The following is an 18,240-nucleotide window of genomic DNA, read 5'->3' on the forward strand; positions in this document are numbered from 1 at the left end:
TTGTTCCGGGTGCGCAGCGACAAATCCCACGACGGCATTCAAAATCGCGTTCCCTTTTTAAAGTTGAGACGATTCTCGTAACGAGTGTCGAATTCTGTCGGTCGGCGTGGCGGGGCGCGTGGGGCGCGAGCAGCGAGCAGACGAAGTGCCCCCGGAGGTGCGTCAGTAATTACCAGCCATTACAGACAAAGGACACGACTCGTCCGATTACCATAATTCCCAGGCCCCGAGACGGGATATAAATGGGCCACATTTTGTAGTAGCACGACGACTGACGTGTGTATTAATGACTATGCTTGTCCTCCTAAATTAGGTAAGGGATTTGGTGATTTAGTTTTTTCATTGGCTGCGGCGGGAGCCGGGATGGATGGACCGGTCGGAACGCTCCACTGGACGCATTTGTCCTTACACATCGGGACTTATAACAAATTACCGCCTTTATATCGTGATTATGGTTATCAATTGTATGACGCGCGGTTACAATGTGGTTAACAGGTGTATCTCGGACCAGTGGCTGATGTGAATGAATGTAAGATTCTCATTCGTGTTTGACAATGTTGTTATTGAAGTCAAGCATTGGAAAGTAATTAAATTATTCTTTGGAAACGTGTATTAGGACGTTTCAGATGAGAAGTATGTTCAACTATGATATTTGAATTATTGTTAGGAATACAGTTACTACATCATCGCGTCTGTTATATCTGAGTGACACGGCAGGTTGATATCAATTTGTATAAAAGGTGATACCACCTGTTGATAATTTTTTCCCACTTTACAATTAAACATAATGCATTGCGGTCATCGACACATTACCTTCAAGTATTAGTCTGCTACTAACTACGAGTTATCGAGTGCTTTGTGAAAGTTCCATGAAACTAATTAATCTCTAATTGCTACGAAAAGAATGGTATCAAAGGGCGAACCACAAAAGGCTGACGATATTGTCGAGAACCATTTTCATTTCGGCGGTGATCGAGGGTCGTGGGGGGGGGGGGGGAATCGATCGCGAAAAAAACAACACAAAAACCCTTTTAAAATTAATTGAGTTTTCTTGCGGCTACATCGGGCGGTACAATAAATTAATTAACGCTCGAAGGAATCCTTAAAATTCGTCGAGGATCAAAAGTTGAATGTTATAGCGGGCGCTGAGAGGTGCTGAGAGGTGCTGAGCGGTGTGGAGCGGTGCTGTGCGAGCGCGGGGGGGGGGCGGCCAGCGGGCGCCAGATAATACTTCGATTTTCCATTAGCTTATATTAGCGGCGATGGGAGAGTCCGCCGCGCCTACCGTTACACCGCTAGCTGCCGGTCTAATATATTTTCCTTATAAAGAACAGGCGCAACACGCGATCTTTGATCCATTTGCATGAGCCTATCCGCGGTTATTTGTTTACGACCCATTACGGTGAGCAATATTCGCCCCTAATTGAATTTCAACTTGTAAATTTTCGTGGATGGAATTAATTAAATTTTTCCCTGTGCTAATGCCTCCGCCACGACCACCGGAGCATGCTGATTAATTTTGTAAAAGCCTTTAACTTTACAAATAAGGGCATTTGATAACAGATTATTGGCAGTCAATACCGCGTTACGGTTCCTTAGTTAATTGAATGTTTGATGAACAGAGTAGGTATCTTGTTTGTATACGAACAGTTATCTCGTCATCTCGTGTGACCGTGTCCCCCCGGGGGCGAGGGGCGAGGGGGCGGGGGCGAGTGACGACGCTGCATTATTTTTTGCTCGCGTCTTATCGAACAACTGTCGTATTTGTTATTTTTCTTTTTATTGACGAGGCAAAACTGCCACAATCGTCCGCGATAGAGGCTCGGCTTTATTTATCGTAACTTTTAAAAGGGTTGTTTTATTTTTACAGCAATAAACCTGCAATTGTTTGAATTTATTCGTTCATTTGTTGGGATTCTCTTTATTGTTCGAGTTTATATTTGAATTGTCTTTATTAAGGGTCAATGTACAGTGCGTTCATTAAGACATCAGCGTCATATTTATGTGATGAATGTCTATACGTTATTAACAGTGTGTTGTTGTTCTGCAGGGTGTCTACTTGAAGGTTCCCGGTTGCCGCCCGATGTGCCGCCGCGCAACCCTACCATGTCTCGGCTGAACGGCCGCATCACCGGCAACCCCGCCGACCTGGGCGACTTCGAGCCCTCCTGTCTGGTGCGAACGCCTTCAGGCAACTTTTACGTGCCTTCAGGTGAATGTTAGAATCTTTTCTGACTCTTTTATAAACACTACACACGAACTTTTGAAACACACACAAACATTTAAAGTTAAATATGACTATATTACAATGCTTTTATCGCTAGCCCACACAATAAAGTTTATTAGCTCAAACTATTAAGGTACAAAAGGAACAAAAATTAAATTTGAGTAAATCAAAACATCCCCTAATAGCCCACTATTGTACGAAGGCCTCTCCCATAAACCGCCCTAACGAATGGTCAGGGGAGGATATTGCCTTAATCAAAATTAATAACAGCGTAGTTCATTTAACGGATCGCGGCCGTGTTTTATTTTGTACCAGCGATGTTAGCAAACTGTATTAAATACTTCACAAAATATTTAATAAGTATAAAAGATCACCTGCATAATTGGAAACATGTTTTCAGGGGATATTCAGAAGAATCCGTCTATGGACTACAAGTCTAACTCGTCGTGTAGTAGTCCCGGCAAACCCGAGAAGAGCACATTAGAAAGGATGGAGAGGTCAGACCGACCGCACCCCACCTTCGGCACCCCTGTCCCGGTCCTCCCCGTGAGGAACAACCTTCGCTCCACGAACTTTCCCCCCAACGGTTCGCGGTTCCACTTTAGAAAGGGTCTCTCTTCGAGATGCTCGTGGAAGTGCACCGCCATAGTGTTTATAGTTCTCTTCATTCTACTTTTAGCAATCTCCTCTTATATGACAGGTGAGTAATGAAACTTTGTCTTAATACCAGTACTAACTGTCGTTTATTTCATCCAGACAGGATTTAAATACAAAATCCCGTAACTTTACTCGATCAGAGTTACGGAAACACATTTTACTTCAAAGATATAAACTTCTTAAGCCTTATTTAATGAGATTGTAACTGTCAGCGAATTTGAAACAACAACATGATCATCGTGTTACACAATCCTCATTATAATTTCGTTAATCGTGTTGCGAGTTTTCATTAATTTGTTGTGTTTTGTTCTCAGCGTCATACTTCGTCAACTGGACGTATCAAAACCCCAAGTCATGTACGGTAGTAGTCGGTGAACCCACAGAAGTATTCCCCGCCTCCAAGGCCACGTCATTGGAGTTCGTAAATAAGTCAATGGCGAGGCCGCACCAAAGCTTGCCGACCATCGGCACAGGTAAACAGGAGCAACACTCTCGCCCTCGTAGAAGTGTAGATGCAGTAGAGTCAGGCGGGCATGCTTCTTCTATATCACAATCTATCTCTTCCGAGGATTCTTCCACCGCTGTAAATATGCATGACGTAACTACTTCTATTGTAAACACTGTTAGTTTAGTGCATGGTGTGGACGCGGAGGAGATCACTACACAGACAAGTGAAGACAGCGAGGGGCCTAACAATGCTTTTGTGTCTGTCAGTGTTGATAATAACTCGGTTAATTCTGGTGATTTAACAACCAATAATCCTGAGATAACCACGGGTGACGAAGCTGCTGTAGATACTACTAGTGTAAAGCCGACAACTGCTGAAGTAACGTCAACTGTCACTAACACAATAAGTAGCACAACTATTAAAATACCTAACAACTCGAAGGGGACGCGTGTGGATCTGTCGCCACCAGTGGTCGTGGACAAAGAAATAAAAGCTCCCGTAGCGCCTAACGATGAGATAGCTTACGACCCTGAGGACATGCAGGCTGATGCATTTCCTTCAATCCGCTCTTACGGTATCGAAAAACTCAAGTTTTTCAATATTCAAGCGCAACTAGAGCAGGTGAAGGAAGTTTTGCATATCTATTCTAATGATTCAGCTGAATCAGACGAGAACTTGAAAAAGTTGCGTTATGAAAGTGAAGACACACCTCCGAAAATGATAACAAGCACGGACGCGCCTGAACCTACAGTCGTTACAACCACTGAAGAGCCTTCAACCAGTACATCCAGTACTGAGGTACCTACCACTACTAGTAGAGATGAAGAACCGACCACTACAGATAACCCAATAACAACACCAGAAATGTTGCTAACTACTGCCAATATGTTTACAACACACAACGCGCGTGTTGTGACTACACCTGTTAATACTAATAACATAATAACTACTAGCACGACCACTGAGAAGTCAGCTGACGAAGTGCCCACTGTGAATACAGTTGATACAAAGCTTCCAGATGTGACTAACCATAAACACGTGTTGATTAACCTCACTATATCCGCGGACGGCGCGGAGGACACGGCCTACAAACCACTCTATTCTCTTACATTAACAGTACCTACTGTCGGAGACACTAATGAAATACCGACAGTAAAAATAACTCCGATAGATGCAGAGCCGACGCACCCGACTAATTTCAATAAACCTGTCACTATAGACAATACGGCTAGGCTCAATCAGACTAAACCCACGGCGGCAGTCTGGGGAGGCAGCTGTGAATGTTCCTGCCCACCTTGTAATAATAACATCACTGATGATTACTACGATACTACAGACAGTGACAGCACTTCAACAACTCCTAAAGCTGATTCATCAACAAGAGATAGTCCGATCACAAGTACAGATGCAACGCGAACCACTGAAGATATAACGCAGACAACAACAGAAACAGTTACTTCAATAACCACAGACTCTACAACTGAGATGTTAACTACAAGTGAAAATATCTCAACAACAGATGTGCCAACAACAAGTGATTCAACAACAGAATTAACAACTGAAACTGAACCCATTTCAACAACAGTTATACCAAAATTAGTTTGTCCAAAAGTATTACCTCCACCCATTCTAATCTTGGAAGGTGAGGTTACAGAACTTCAATAAGATCAGAGATAACTTACTAACGGTCACATTCCATCACGGCTCAGGGTTTCTCTCTACAATACTGTGTCTAACAAACTAACATGCATGCTTGTTACTATGGTGTCAAGGTTCTTCGCATAATATTTCATTGCACGCGCTTTTAGTAACAATAAAGGGTAGTAATTAGTGTATTATATAACCTTAAGTAATTTAGATTCATCACATTGTCGCATGATGTTTGACGTATATTTTTAGCGTCATTAAGAAAACTAACACTTAATTATGTTGTAGGTGCGCGAACGTTCCCCGCGCAAACATTCCCGCCCGACGGAACGACGTTTAAACAAATTACTTTAGGTGAAAAATTATCGAAAGAAATCCCTCCATATAGCTACTGGAACATGCAGTTCTATCAAACGCAAGCAAGTTATGTGAAATTCGACTACATGATACCCCGAGGGGCTTCCATAGGCGTTTACGCGAGAAGAAACGCGTTACCGACGCACACGCAATATCATATCTTGGAAGTACTGAGCGGGTTCAAGGCGAGAACGACGAGAACATCACATGTAAGTATTGAGAACTAATGTTATAATGAATAAAATTTAGAAACGAAATTATTCACTGATCGCCTTTAAAACAGCCTTTTAATTTAAAGCCGTCGATCAAGAAAGAAGTGACGCATTACATGGAACAAGGGCACTGGTTCTTATCTCTGTACAACGACGACGGCGACCCACAAGAGATCACTCTGCTGGCGATGATCGCTGACGAGATGACACACAACTGTCCGAATGGATGTTCAGGGAAAGGAGAATGTTTGATGGGTCATTGTCAATGTCAGCCTGGATTTGGTGGCGATGATTGCAGTAAAAGTAAGTGAACCACATTTATTAATTATAATTAAAGCGTAAAATTGAACAGTTTGTACAACAGAAACATTTTCAGGTGTCTGTCCAGTGTTATGTAGTCAACGCGGTGAATACATCAACGGTGAATGTCAGTGTAACCCTGGGTGGAAGGGCAAGGAATGTTCTCTTCGACACGATGAGTGCGAAGTACCCGACTGCAACGGTCACGGCCATTGTGTCAACGGAAAGTGTTCATGTGTGCGAGGGTACAAGGGCAAGTTCTGTGGAGACATCGACTGCCCACATCCGACGTGCTCTGGCCACGGCTTCTGTATTGAAGGCTCCTGTATCTGCAAGAAGGGATGGAAAGGTATCGACTGCGCCACCATGGACAAGGATGCCTTGCAGTGTTTGCCAGACTGCTCTGGACACGGCACGTTCGATGTTGACACTCAGACCTGCAGCTGTCATTCAAGATGGTCTGGCGATGACTGTTCTAAAGGTAACTATTGCTCTTGATAAAACAAAGACTGTACTTTTGACGAATTATTTATATAATGTTGTGTGTCACTTTTACAGAAATTTGCGATCTGGATTGCGGAATACATGGAAGATGCGTCGGGGAGTCGTGCGTCTGTGACCCGGGATGGACTGGCGAGTTTTGTACGTCGAAGCTGTGCGACGCGCGCTGCAGTGACCACGGCCAGTGTAAGAACGGCACGTGTCTCTGTGTGTCCGGCTGGAACGGACGGCATTGTACGCTGGAGGGATGTCCACGAGCGTGTGCTGGTCACGGACAGTGCAAGGTCGCCAACGATGGTCAATGGTCCTGCAAATGCTTCGACGGCTGGGACGGTCCCGACTGCACCACGCTGAAGGAACAGATCTGCGACGACGCTAAGGACAACGACAAAGGTATGGACTATCTCTTCAGAGCAAGGGTGTCGTAAATGTTAAAGATCTGTGTTTAATATATTATGTTCTGTTTAGATGGTCTCGTCGATTGTGAAGATCCAGAATGTTGTCTGAGCCCTATCTGCAAGGGCAGTCAGCTGTGCGTGTCGTCTCCCAAGCCTACTGATATTCTCCTTAGGAAACAACCTCCCGCCATTACAGCTTCATTCTTTGAACGAATGAAGTTCATCATCGACGAAGGTAGTCTCCAGAACTACGCCAAGCAGGAGAACTTCAACGAAAGGTGAGGGCTCAATGTTCGGTGTTACTCGTTAGGGTTAAGTAATAATAGCTATTGTTGACGATGTCGGCTGGTCCCGTAGGACGCAAGCCTTAATATTTGTTATAAGTATAAGATACGCAATGTTGTGCCCCAGTCGATCCCAATGTTTTATTTACATTATAAGAGTGTACCACGATGCTTTCTTTCTTTTCTTACACTTATATGAGACAACATGTATTTATTTGTACTACGAGAGCAGATCTGGCCGGTGGAGGCTCCACACTTGCATGACATACATATAGTATGTGTATATTGTGTATCGGCGCCGCTGCTACTAACGTTTCCGAGCTTCCTTGTTTCTAAATTAATATTATTATACAAAATAATAATACTTACTCATCTCTGTAATTTCTCTCGGTTTTTCTAACGCTGCGCAGTATGTTTTGGAACCACTTCAACTCGAGGTAAGACTTGTGAATCGAATGTAGGATAGTGTGTTCGTTTGACTTAGCGTTTATACAATATATCTATATATCACATTATAAATATATATATTTGATTGGCAATATATATGATATAATATAACATGAATATCTAATGATGCATGCCGTGCTGTTACAGTATTTAGCTACCTTCTATTGTGTCCTGTGACTTTGTGTTCCGCTTCTTATTTAAATGTTTATGATAATATCGATCACGTATGTAGACCACTGTCACATCCAACGACATACTGGATATTGAGAACAACGACGATACATTGTAGAGTGTGACTTGATAGTAATTAGTATTAGTTCAATTGGAGATGATCAGAAACGTTGTGATCAGCCAAACACCAGCATAGTATGAAATAGAGTCATCACTTCACCCTACCTGATACCAAATAGACTATAATGTAGAATTAGGTAGACACAGATTTGAAATACTGAAATATTTACAAAGATACAATGTATATAATACAGTTAACAATTTGATTCTTGTCCTAACGCTTATATAACTGTACTAATTCTCCCATCACCGGAATTTCCAGTCGTTCAGCAGTAGTCCGTGGTCGTGTGGTGACGCTCCTCGGAACTGGTCTGGTGGGAGTGAGGGTCTCGACTGACACGCCGCTGGAAGGCTTCACGCTGACGAGGGAGGACGGCTGGTTTGATCTGCTGGTGAATGGAGGGGGAGCTGTGACTTTGAACTTCGGAAGGGCACCGTTTAAGAGAGCTACGAAAGTCGTTTATGTGCCTTGGAATGAGGTGAGTTTATAAAACCATGATTATTTGTAATAGACAATAGTTTGTAATAGCCTTGTCCCTAACCGAGATAAATGTACTAATATTTTTACCGTTTTTCTTTTGGCACTCGGGTGCTAAAATGTCATCTATTATAATAAATTAGTAACATTGAAAGTTGTTATAATCTAATAATACGCGTTTCTCTGCCATGAAATGAAACCTCATTACAATTTCTTAAGGTAGCAACGATGTATGAAAATATACAATTTAAAAGTACGTTATTTATTTTTAAACGCCACACATTTCAGTTATCTTAAAGAACTATAATAATACGGTGTATTATAAAGCTTCGACATAATAACCAAAAGAACAATATAACATCAAGTGAAACAACTGAAATGAACCAGAACGGACGCAAGCCGATTCAAACTTAAATCCCTAAGTCATGATAAATAAACTTAACTTTAGTTTGTAAATACTAGTGGCATTTATCTTCGTATATATTATTATGTGCATATAATACATGAAGGTAGTGTATACAACTGCTGATCATGACGTCTTAGGTTTGATTCCCAAGTCGGGCAAAGTGCTATTGGTATTTTCTAATTTATATAAGAACTAGAGGTCGCCCGCGACTTCGTACGCGTGGAAACCCTTCCCGTGTAAATCCCGATCCCTCAGGAACTCCGGGATAAAATGTAGCCTATGTGTTATTCTGGGTCTTCAGGTACCTACATACCAAATTTCATCGTAATCGATTCCAAGTAGTATTTGCGTGAGAGTAACAAACATCCATACATACATACATACATACTCACAAACTTTCGCATTTATAATATTAGTAGAATATGTCTCAATAGTAAGCAGAATATGGGATTCATAGCATGGAAGAGAGAGAGAGTAAGCCTAGAATTTCGCAACGTGCTCACCATATCGTTGTTGAAGTTCTATCACAACGTAAGTAGTCTTTTTTCGCAGTTTTGACATTTTAATGCCATTGACTAGAGAATCGAAAGACGAAATCGAAATTTGTCTCTCCTGTACCTCGATTCTCTACCACTATCGACTACCGACAACCGGCTAGCTATCGAAATTTTGACATTTAGAATGTACTGCCAAAATGTTTCCTACGACACCCGTCAGAGGCGCTGATCAGATTTTCATACAAAATTTCTCGATGACAGTTCGGTTGTCGGTAGTCGATAGTAATAGAGAATCTAGGCACAGTAGCTCAATTCTCTATTACTATCGACTACCGATAACCGACCTGTCATCGAGAAATTTTGTATGAAAATCTGATCAGCGCCTCTAGCGGGCGACGTAGAAACTGTTTTGGCAGTACATGCTAAATGTCAAAATTCGATAGCTAGCCGGTTGTCGGTAGTCGATAGTGGTAGAGAATCGAGGTACTGAAAAGTTGCTTTAAATGACTTACGTGGTGATAGAACTTAAACGACGATATGCCAATTGACTCGCCACTTATTACATGGGATTGATATTATCAATGGCGAAACGTGTCTTTCACGTACTTCTGCCTACACCTTCGTATATAACAGGCGTATTTATGTATGTACATATGTTCGTGTAAAAATCGTTTCATGTATGAAAAAGCATACGAGTGTGGACGTGACTTATAAAACTTAATATATGAGTTAAAGCGATCGATCGTCAACTTAATACAGACTTCATACTACAAACTACCTTTATAAAAGACGTATACTTTTTGTACCAAGCCACCACATGCAAACGAACGATTAAACGAAACGTAAAATGTTATGGCTCCATTTTTTTTGTCTAAACTTTGTTAGCACTTGTGTAGTTTATAGTGGAGTGCATATAAAGTTATTTGTGGATGACCCTGACTTTTGACTTTAGTACTAAAAGTGCAAGGGTGAAAGGGAAGCGTCATATCTTGACTATATTTAGAACGGTAGTTAGTATATGTAGTTGATGGTAGCCTTGAAATACTTATACATATTTACTTTAAAAAAGACAACTCGCGCACTAAGAATTGCTCTTGTGACGCGGGGTCTTTTACAAACATCCAAACAACGGACACAAAGTACAACCAGACCCTAAACAATGATTTGTGGATCGCATAAATATTATTGTTCCTTGTGGGAATCGAACCCAAGACCTCCCGACGCGAAGGTAGCGGCGTAGCGACCTAAACTACTGCGCCACGGAGGCAGTCACTGTATTAGTATATTTTACTATATTAGTATTATTTCCGTGCCTAGGAGAGCACGTAAAGCCGTCGGTCCTGCACCAGACCTCTCTCTGGTCGTGTCGATTTATCCGTCCCACCAGACTGTGAGAGTAAAGGAAAAGAGAATGAACCTGTGTATTGTGCACACACTTGGCCAGTATAAACAAAGTCCTGCACCGTTTTATGAAACTGGCCGCCGTAGCCAAAATCGCCCAAGGCGACAATAATAATAAGCAATATTATTTACTCATCTTCAAAGTATTGTTAAATGTAACTGTCATTGCAGGTTGTGATAATCGACACAGTGTTAATGACGACGATGGACGAGAAGATCAACATGGGCCCCCCTCAGGCGTGCCTCGCTCACGACTACGACACCATGAAGCCAGTGGTGCTCGCCACGTGGAAACACGGCTTCCAAGGCGCCTGCCCCGACAAGAGTGCTATATTAGCTGAGTCACAGGTAAGACGAATAAAATGGCACTAAGAATTAGTCACACAGTAAATTTTATTATAGCATAAGTTAACGCATTTGATGCGCGTACTCATGCAAATAAGTATTGTTTTTGTTTCGTTGAAATTGCACCAGTAGGTTTGTGTATCACGTATCTCAGTTGACAAGTAGTGTACGTTAAATTGATAGACTATTCAGTACATTGCTATTTTTCACGTGTTAATTACTAATTCTAAGGGAGAGAACAGTGTACATCATAGTGGCTTTCAAATAGTTGTCTTCTGTGATATATTATAGCCTCCCAAAAATCTCCAAGTTACAGAGACCAAAAGTATCTTAAGGCTACAAGATTTCTTATCGCGGAGGCCGCACTTTAACGTTAAATATCTCAGTAATTTTTGAAGATAGGAAAATAAGAAAAACAGTATCTAGTTTCTCAAGTAACCTATTTATTAGTTATGGTGCTAACGTTTAAAGCAGTTGGTGTGACTCATTAATATGAAGTTGCCGCATTGCAGAATGCGGTGTAAATTAGTGTCACCTACGGAATTAATTACCTAGAGCTATAATGGTTGCTTTGTTTGTCTTCTAAATTGAATATCTAATACTAAATGTGGTAATCCTAAGTGAATTTATGTGGAACATTTAGTCGTAGTTCTAACTGGTACGAAAATTGGAGGCTTAAACTATTAGAGTTAGATTCCTTCGAGGTATAATCATTTATTTTTCAAAGCCTTAAAGTGCTTATGTATAAACTCGTGTGGCTTATTACTTACAAACATACAAATAAGAGCCTTAAATTACAACCACTACATGTTTTAGTTTTGTTTGTTACGTACATACCTTCGTCTTCATGACCACGTACGCTTGTTAAAACTTCAATAATTACAGTAAACAATGTATTAAAACAATCTACATCTGTCAGTACGTAACAGTTCCTCGCTAGTTAGAGATCACATACCAAGAGAACAATTCCCGTAACTAAACAACACTTGGCAACTTCAACTACAATTCTCCAACATTTATACACACACAATTACTGTCTTGTTAGGGCTGTACACATAAATAACGGTTAATGACAATTTTACTGCCACCAACACATTGAAGCTATCATTATTCTTGCTTTAATGGTCGTCAACCCTATTACATGGTACTCTTGCGGAATGTTCGACCCATCTTGTTATTTTTTGACTGTAGCTCAACGGCTAAGGCGACAAACTTGCGATCGTGTGGTCTTTAACTCAGATCCCATTTAAAGCAGTACTGACTTAAACCTACGCTTCAAGCTTTGCTTGATCACACAATCTGTTAAAATCACTTCATAGTTTATAGCAAAAACGCTTCCCGCGTCTGTCTCTATGTCTTTGAAAACCACGCAACAGTTTTGATGCGGTTTTTTTAATAGATAGGGTGATTCAAGAGGATGGTTAATGTAATAGTTGTTAGAGTTTTTTTATGTAAAAAAATCTGTTTAAACTGGGCGAAGCCAGGGCCAGCCGCTAGTGAAAAAAAGCGAAAATCGTTGATAGCTATTAACATTGTTTTTCTTTCCCCAGGTGATACAAGAAAGCCTAGAAATCCCAGGAACTGGTCTCCATCTAGTGTACCACAGCTCCCGAGCCGCTGGTTACCTCTCAACCATCCAGCTTCAACTGACGCCAGAAAAGATTCCCTCAACACTAGTCCTCATCCACCTGCGCATCACGATCGAAGGCATACTCTTCAAGAAGACGTTTGAAGCTGACCCTGTGATCAAGTTCACGTACCCATGGAACCGCTTGAACGTGTACAAACAGCGAGTGTATGGAGTCACCACGGCGCTGGTCAAAGTTGGCTACCAGTACACCGACTGCAAGGATATCATTTGGAATGTTCAGACGACGAAGCTAAGCGGTCAAGATATGAGCATCTCTGATGTGGGAGGATGGAACTTGGATATACATCATCGGTACAATTTCCATGAAGGTGAGTGCAAAGCTGTGTTATGATATGTGAATAATAACTCTGTATTTTAACTTTCTTTGTAAAACACCGTGCAGGTCATGGGTTATGGACCTTTGAAATGGTGAAAAGTGGATGTATTACCTTACGCTTCTGCTTGAACCTTCATGTATAACTAGAGTTAATAGGTTAAATGGCCTAGTAATATACATGTGGATATTTTAAATTTTTGTTGGCAAGGTCTCAATGATAGTCCTAAGTTCGGTTACCTGTCTAGACTTTGGTAATCTGTCTCACACTTTATTACAAGGTATCTTATAAATGATGAAAAGTGAATGTATTTCCTTACACCTCTGCTTGAACCTTCGTGGATAGCTAGCGTAAAGTACAAAAAATAGATGCAAGTAGGCCTACGCAATTCTCACAAAATTCACAATACAAAGCTTTGTCAGCCGGTGTTACTCGTATTTGTCGGACAGGCTCCGGTATATCCACGTTATTGAATTACTCCACTACCAAACCCCTGTAATTCTCTCGTGGCCTATATTCTAGTATTTACTCTGCTAATGTAAGGTGCACTAACACCGAAACGTTTTGACAACGCTAAGTACAAACCCGTGTAATCTGTTAAGTGATTGAATCGTTGGCCTCTTCGGCGACATCGGTCGATAAATTGCGTTAAACTCAGACATGCTATGTGTTGAAACTAAGCACTGGATTACTATCAATCACGGTCACGAAATTGATTTAGACAAAGACTTTAAGTACTTGATGTTATTAAAACTAGTTAGGTACTTTATAAAGCTTTTTAATGTTCCAGTTAGTGTCTGTAAAATAATAAACTGTAAAAACTACAGTTATTATGCGCTGTATCTTAAGTATTCATGAAAGAATATAAGTAGTGTTTCACAGAACATTTAACTTAAAATGAAAGTTTTACGCTAATCACTTTCAATTCTTCTTAATCTTATTATTATTGCGTAGATTATGAGCATTATGAGTGAATCTAGGTGCATCTTATATCGCCATCTGGATTTCTCTTCTGGATTCTATAAAAAATTAACTGTTATAAAACCTTGTTATTTGATTATTCTCAGGTATTCTTCAAAAAGGTGACGGCACAAACGTGTACTTGAAGCACAAGCCTCGCGTGATCATCACTACGATGGGTGACGGTCGCCAGCGGGAGCTGGAGTGCGGTGACGGGTGCTCCGGGATCGCCTCCAAGCAGCGGCTCCTGGCTCCCGTGGCCCTCGCCGCCGCTCCCGACGGCTCTATCTTCGTAGGAGACTTCAATCTCGTCAGGAAGATCAGCCCTGATGGGACTGTTAGGACTGTGGTTAAGTTGAAGTAAGTACCTAATTTTATTCGCGTTATTTCATAAATATTGGTTCTTTTGAGGTGTTCTAATATTTCAAGTAAAACTTAATGTAGTCTTATTTTGAGTCAATACGAAATTTTTATCTAATAAATGAAATGAACAGATACTAGAGGCCTAAACAGTATCTCATAATAGTTGGGACTTCTTTTGTGACTATTTGTTGTACATCAATTAATTTCGAATATTTCTTTTCCAGTGCCACTCGAGTATCCTACCGGTACCACATGGCGTTGTCACCTCTCGACGGCAACCTTTACATCTCGGACCCAGAATCCCACCAGATCATCAAAGTACGCAACACTGAGGACTTCAGCGACCCTGAACATAACTGGGAGACCGTGGTCGGGTCGGGAGAACGATGCCTGCCTGGAGACGAGGCGCACTGTGGCGATGGCGCTTTGGCCAGAGACGCTAAACTTGCCTACCCTAAAGGTGTAGCAGTGTCTATCGACAATATACTTTACTTCGCCGACGGAACTAATATCAGAATGGTGGACAGAGACGGTATTATCACCACGATCATTGGCAACCACATGCACAGAGCTCACTGGAAACCAATACCTTGTGAAGGCACTCTAAGCGTTGAAGAAGTACACTTGCGGTGGCCTACTGAACTCGCCATCAATCCTTTGGATAACAGCTTGCATATCATCGATGATCATATGATCTTACAAATGGCACCCGACGGTAGAGTCAAGGTGATTGCTGGAAGACCACTACATTGTCCGTCACCAATAACTGGAATTGATGTAGAGTTAGCGACTTACGCTACGCTAGTGATGCCGCAGAGTATAGCGTTTGGGTCAGCGGGAGACTTGTATGTAGCAGAGAGCGACTCTCAGAGAATAAACAGAGTCCGTCTGATCACCACCGATGGAAAGATCTCGCTATACGCCGGCGCTGAATCCAAGTGCAACTGTTTAGAGAGAGGATGCGATTGCTTCGAAGCTGACCATTTCTTGGCTTCTAATTCCAAGTTCAACACGATATCAGCCGTCATCGTAAGTCCGGACGGTATTGTTCATATTGCTGATCAAGCTAACTACAGAATCAGATCGGTTATGGCCAGCATTCCTGATGCAAGCGGTGCGAGGGAATATGAAATCTATTCGCCAGATACTCAAGAGATTTACATCTTCAATAGATTCGGCCAGCACGTCACTAGTAAGAACATACTGACTGGAGAGAACAATTACGTGTTTACATACACTGTGAATACAAGTAATGGCAAGTTGAGTACTGTGACTGACGCGGCCGGTAACAAAGTATTCTTACTGCGAGATTATTCTACGTCGGTCAATTCTATTGAAAACACGAAAGGACAGAAATGCAGGCTAAAGATGTCCAGAATGAAGATGCTTCAAGAACTGAGGACTCCGGATAATTTCAACGTGACTTTCGACTACTACGGTCCAAGTGGTCTACTCAAGTCTAAGTACGATAGCACAGGACGCAGCTATGTCTACAAATATGACGAATTTGGACGACTTACATCTGCTGTAACACCTACTGGCAGAATCATTAACCTCAACTTCGACCTCAGCCTGAAGGGAGCGACTGTTCGTATCACGGAGAACAATAAAAAACCTGTGTCGATATTAATAAAGGGATCTTCTGTAAACACACGTATCGGAGATGCCGAGAAGAAGACTATTATATCATCTGACAGCAGTATATCATCCAGTATGCCATGGGGTCATGTTATTTCCACTGACACAGTTCCGTACACCATCTTAGCTGAAGTCGATCCGATCCTTGGTGAGAGCTTCCCGATACCAGCGAAGCAGAGGACGGAAGTCGGCGGTGATCTAGCAAACAGGTTCGAATGGCGATACTTCTTAAGAAAACTCCTCAATAAGGGACGAAACGGCAAGTTTATCTCACAAGTTGGTCGTAAACTGAGAGTCAACGGTGAGAATCTGCTCACTCTTGAGTACGACCGAGATTCTTCCACCATCGCCGTGTTCATGGACGACAAGGTGGAGCTGTTGAATGTGACGTACGACAGAACAGCAAGACCAGTGAGGTTCGGACCGAGCAACGGTATATTTGCTGAAGTGGTACTCGATTACGATAGATTCAACCGTCTCACTAAGTGGAGCTGGGGAGATCTAAATGAGACATATGGATTTGACAGAGCTGGAAGATTGAACGAGATCCGCTACGGAGATGGATCCTCTCTCGCATACTCGTTCAGAGATATGTTCACTTCTCTACCACTGAAAGTAACAACACCTAGAGGAAGTGACTATCTTCTAGACTACGATGACTCCGGAGCTCTTCAAAACCTGACGACACCACGTGGACACATTCACACGTTTGCTCTCATGACGTCATTGGGATACTTCAAGTATCAATACTTCTCTCCCATGAACCGACACCCGTACGAGATCTTGTACAATGATGATGGAAATATTCTGGCTAAGATCTTCCCGCACCAGTCAGGCAAGATAGCTTACATGTACGATAACAGTGGAAAGTTGGATACGATATTAGCAGGAGCGTCTGCCATCCGCTACGTGTACCACGAAAATACTCATCTCGTTAAGAATGTTGAAATCACCGATTCTGATTACGAACTGCGACAAGACTACAAGTACCACGCCGGCATTTTGAAGGACGAGAAAATGAAGTTCAGTCCAAAGAGTAACCTGAACAACGCACACTTCAAGTATCAATACGACGGTAACGCGCGGCTTTCTACAATTGACGTCAATATCAATAGCAAGGAAATGCCGCAACTGAGAATGAAATATAACCAGAATTTGGGAATACTTGAGGCGTTGAGTGACTTGAGGATATATAGGAACACGTTCAACAGATCAGTGATGCAGGACACCAGCAAACAGTTCTTCACGATCACTGATTACGACGACCGCGGCAGAGTCAAGACTATTCTGATTAACATCAAGGCTTTCGACGTATTCCGCCTCGAACTAGAATACGACTCAAGAAATAGGATCAAATCAAAGAAGATCATGATCGGCGACACGTCATCGAACGAACGAATCAGTTACAACTACGACGGACACCTGATGGAGGTGGTCGGCTCCGAGGATGACTGGAAGTACGTGTACGATGAGAACGGTAACGTGATCGGAGTTATCGAGCACGGAGAGAAGCGATACCTCGGCTATGATATCGGAGATAGAGTTGTTCAATACGGCGACCTGGAGTACAGCAGCTACGATGGACGTGGCTTCGTCATCAGACGAGGTGAACAGAAGTACAGGTACAACTCACGCGGCCAGTTCGTCCATGCTTTCGAAAGAGACAAGTTCCAGATGTGGTACTACTACGATGATAGAAGCAGACTGGTGGCGTGGAGAGACGACAAGAGCAACGTCACACAGTTCTTCTACGCGAACCCCGCGACACCGCATCTGGTCACACACGTACACTATCCGAAGTCTGGCAAAACCGTCCGTTATCTGTACGACCAGAGAGATTTCCTAACTTGCATCGAAACGGAAGACCAGCGATTCTACGTAGCGACCGACCAAAACGGATCACCACTAGTAGTTTTCGATGTAAACGGAGAAATCGTAAAGGAAATCAAGCGCAGTCCATTCGGAAAGATCTTGAAAGACAGTAACCCTGAGTTCTATGTGCCTGTAGACTTCCAAGGAGGCATTTATGACTACACCACTAATTTGATTCACTTGGAGACGAGGTTGTATGACCCAGTGGTCGGGCAGTGGATGACACCGAGTTGGGAACACTTGGCGAGTAAACTACATCTGCCGACTGACATCTTTATCTACCGTTTCAAGAACAACGACCCGATAAATAGGAACCAGAATATTCCTTACATGACAGACCTGAGCAGTTGGCTGGAACTGTACGGATACGATCTGAGCAAGATGATGGGCTCGAGGTACATCTCCGATATGATCTTCCAACCGAAAGTGGAACTGACGGCTCCGCGACTCACTCCCGACTTCGAAGTGTTGTCTGGATTGCAGTGTATCATTGAAAAGGTGTGTACCGAGCTAAATAGCTTTGAAATATTTTATTTTTCAATTTAA

General features: G+C 42.3%; 1 protein-coding gene across 3 annotated transcripts in view; it reads left to right on the forward strand.

The window, feature by feature from the left end:
- The window catches only part of Ten-m (teneurin transmembrane protein Ten-m), a 231,416-nt gene that overhangs the window by 209,662 nt on the left and 3,514 nt on the right, over nt 1–18,240 (forward strand). Inside the window, exons 5-18 of one of the 3 annotated variants that reach the window (XM_076116239.1) lie at nt 2,051–2,218; nt 2,628–2,927; nt 3,199–3,357; nt 5,268–5,545; nt 5,620–5,851; nt 5,925–6,329; nt 6,407–6,742; nt 6,818–7,025; nt 7,442–7,468; nt 8,032–8,248; nt 10,723–10,899; nt 12,447–12,855; nt 13,929–14,181; nt 14,409–18,192. In XM_076116239.1, the coding sequence (XP_075972354.1) occupies nt 2,051–2,218; nt 2,628–2,927; nt 3,199–3,357; nt 5,268–5,545; nt 5,620–5,851; nt 5,925–6,329; nt 6,407–6,742; nt 6,818–7,025; nt 7,442–7,468; nt 8,032–8,248; nt 10,723–10,899; nt 12,447–12,855; nt 13,929–14,181; nt 14,409–18,192 (6,953 nt within the window). Of the gene's footprint in view, nt 1–2,050; nt 2,219–2,627; nt 2,928–3,198; nt 4,975–5,267; nt 5,546–5,619; nt 5,852–5,924; nt 6,330–6,406; nt 6,743–6,817; nt 7,026–7,441; nt 7,469–8,031; nt 8,249–10,722; nt 10,900–12,446; nt 12,856–13,928; nt 14,182–14,408; nt 18,193–18,240 lie in introns of those variants that run through there. The other 2 variants (XM_076116237.1, XM_076116238.1) reach the window with 2 other exon arrangements.

This window comes from Anticarsia gemmatalis, chromosome 7, assembly GCF_050436995.1.
Source record: "Anticarsia gemmatalis isolate Benzon Research Colony breed Stoneville strain chromosome 7, ilAntGemm2 primary, whole genome shotgun sequence".
NCBI classification, from domain to species: domain Eukaryota; kingdom Metazoa; phylum Arthropoda; class Insecta; order Lepidoptera; family Erebidae; genus Anticarsia; species Anticarsia gemmatalis.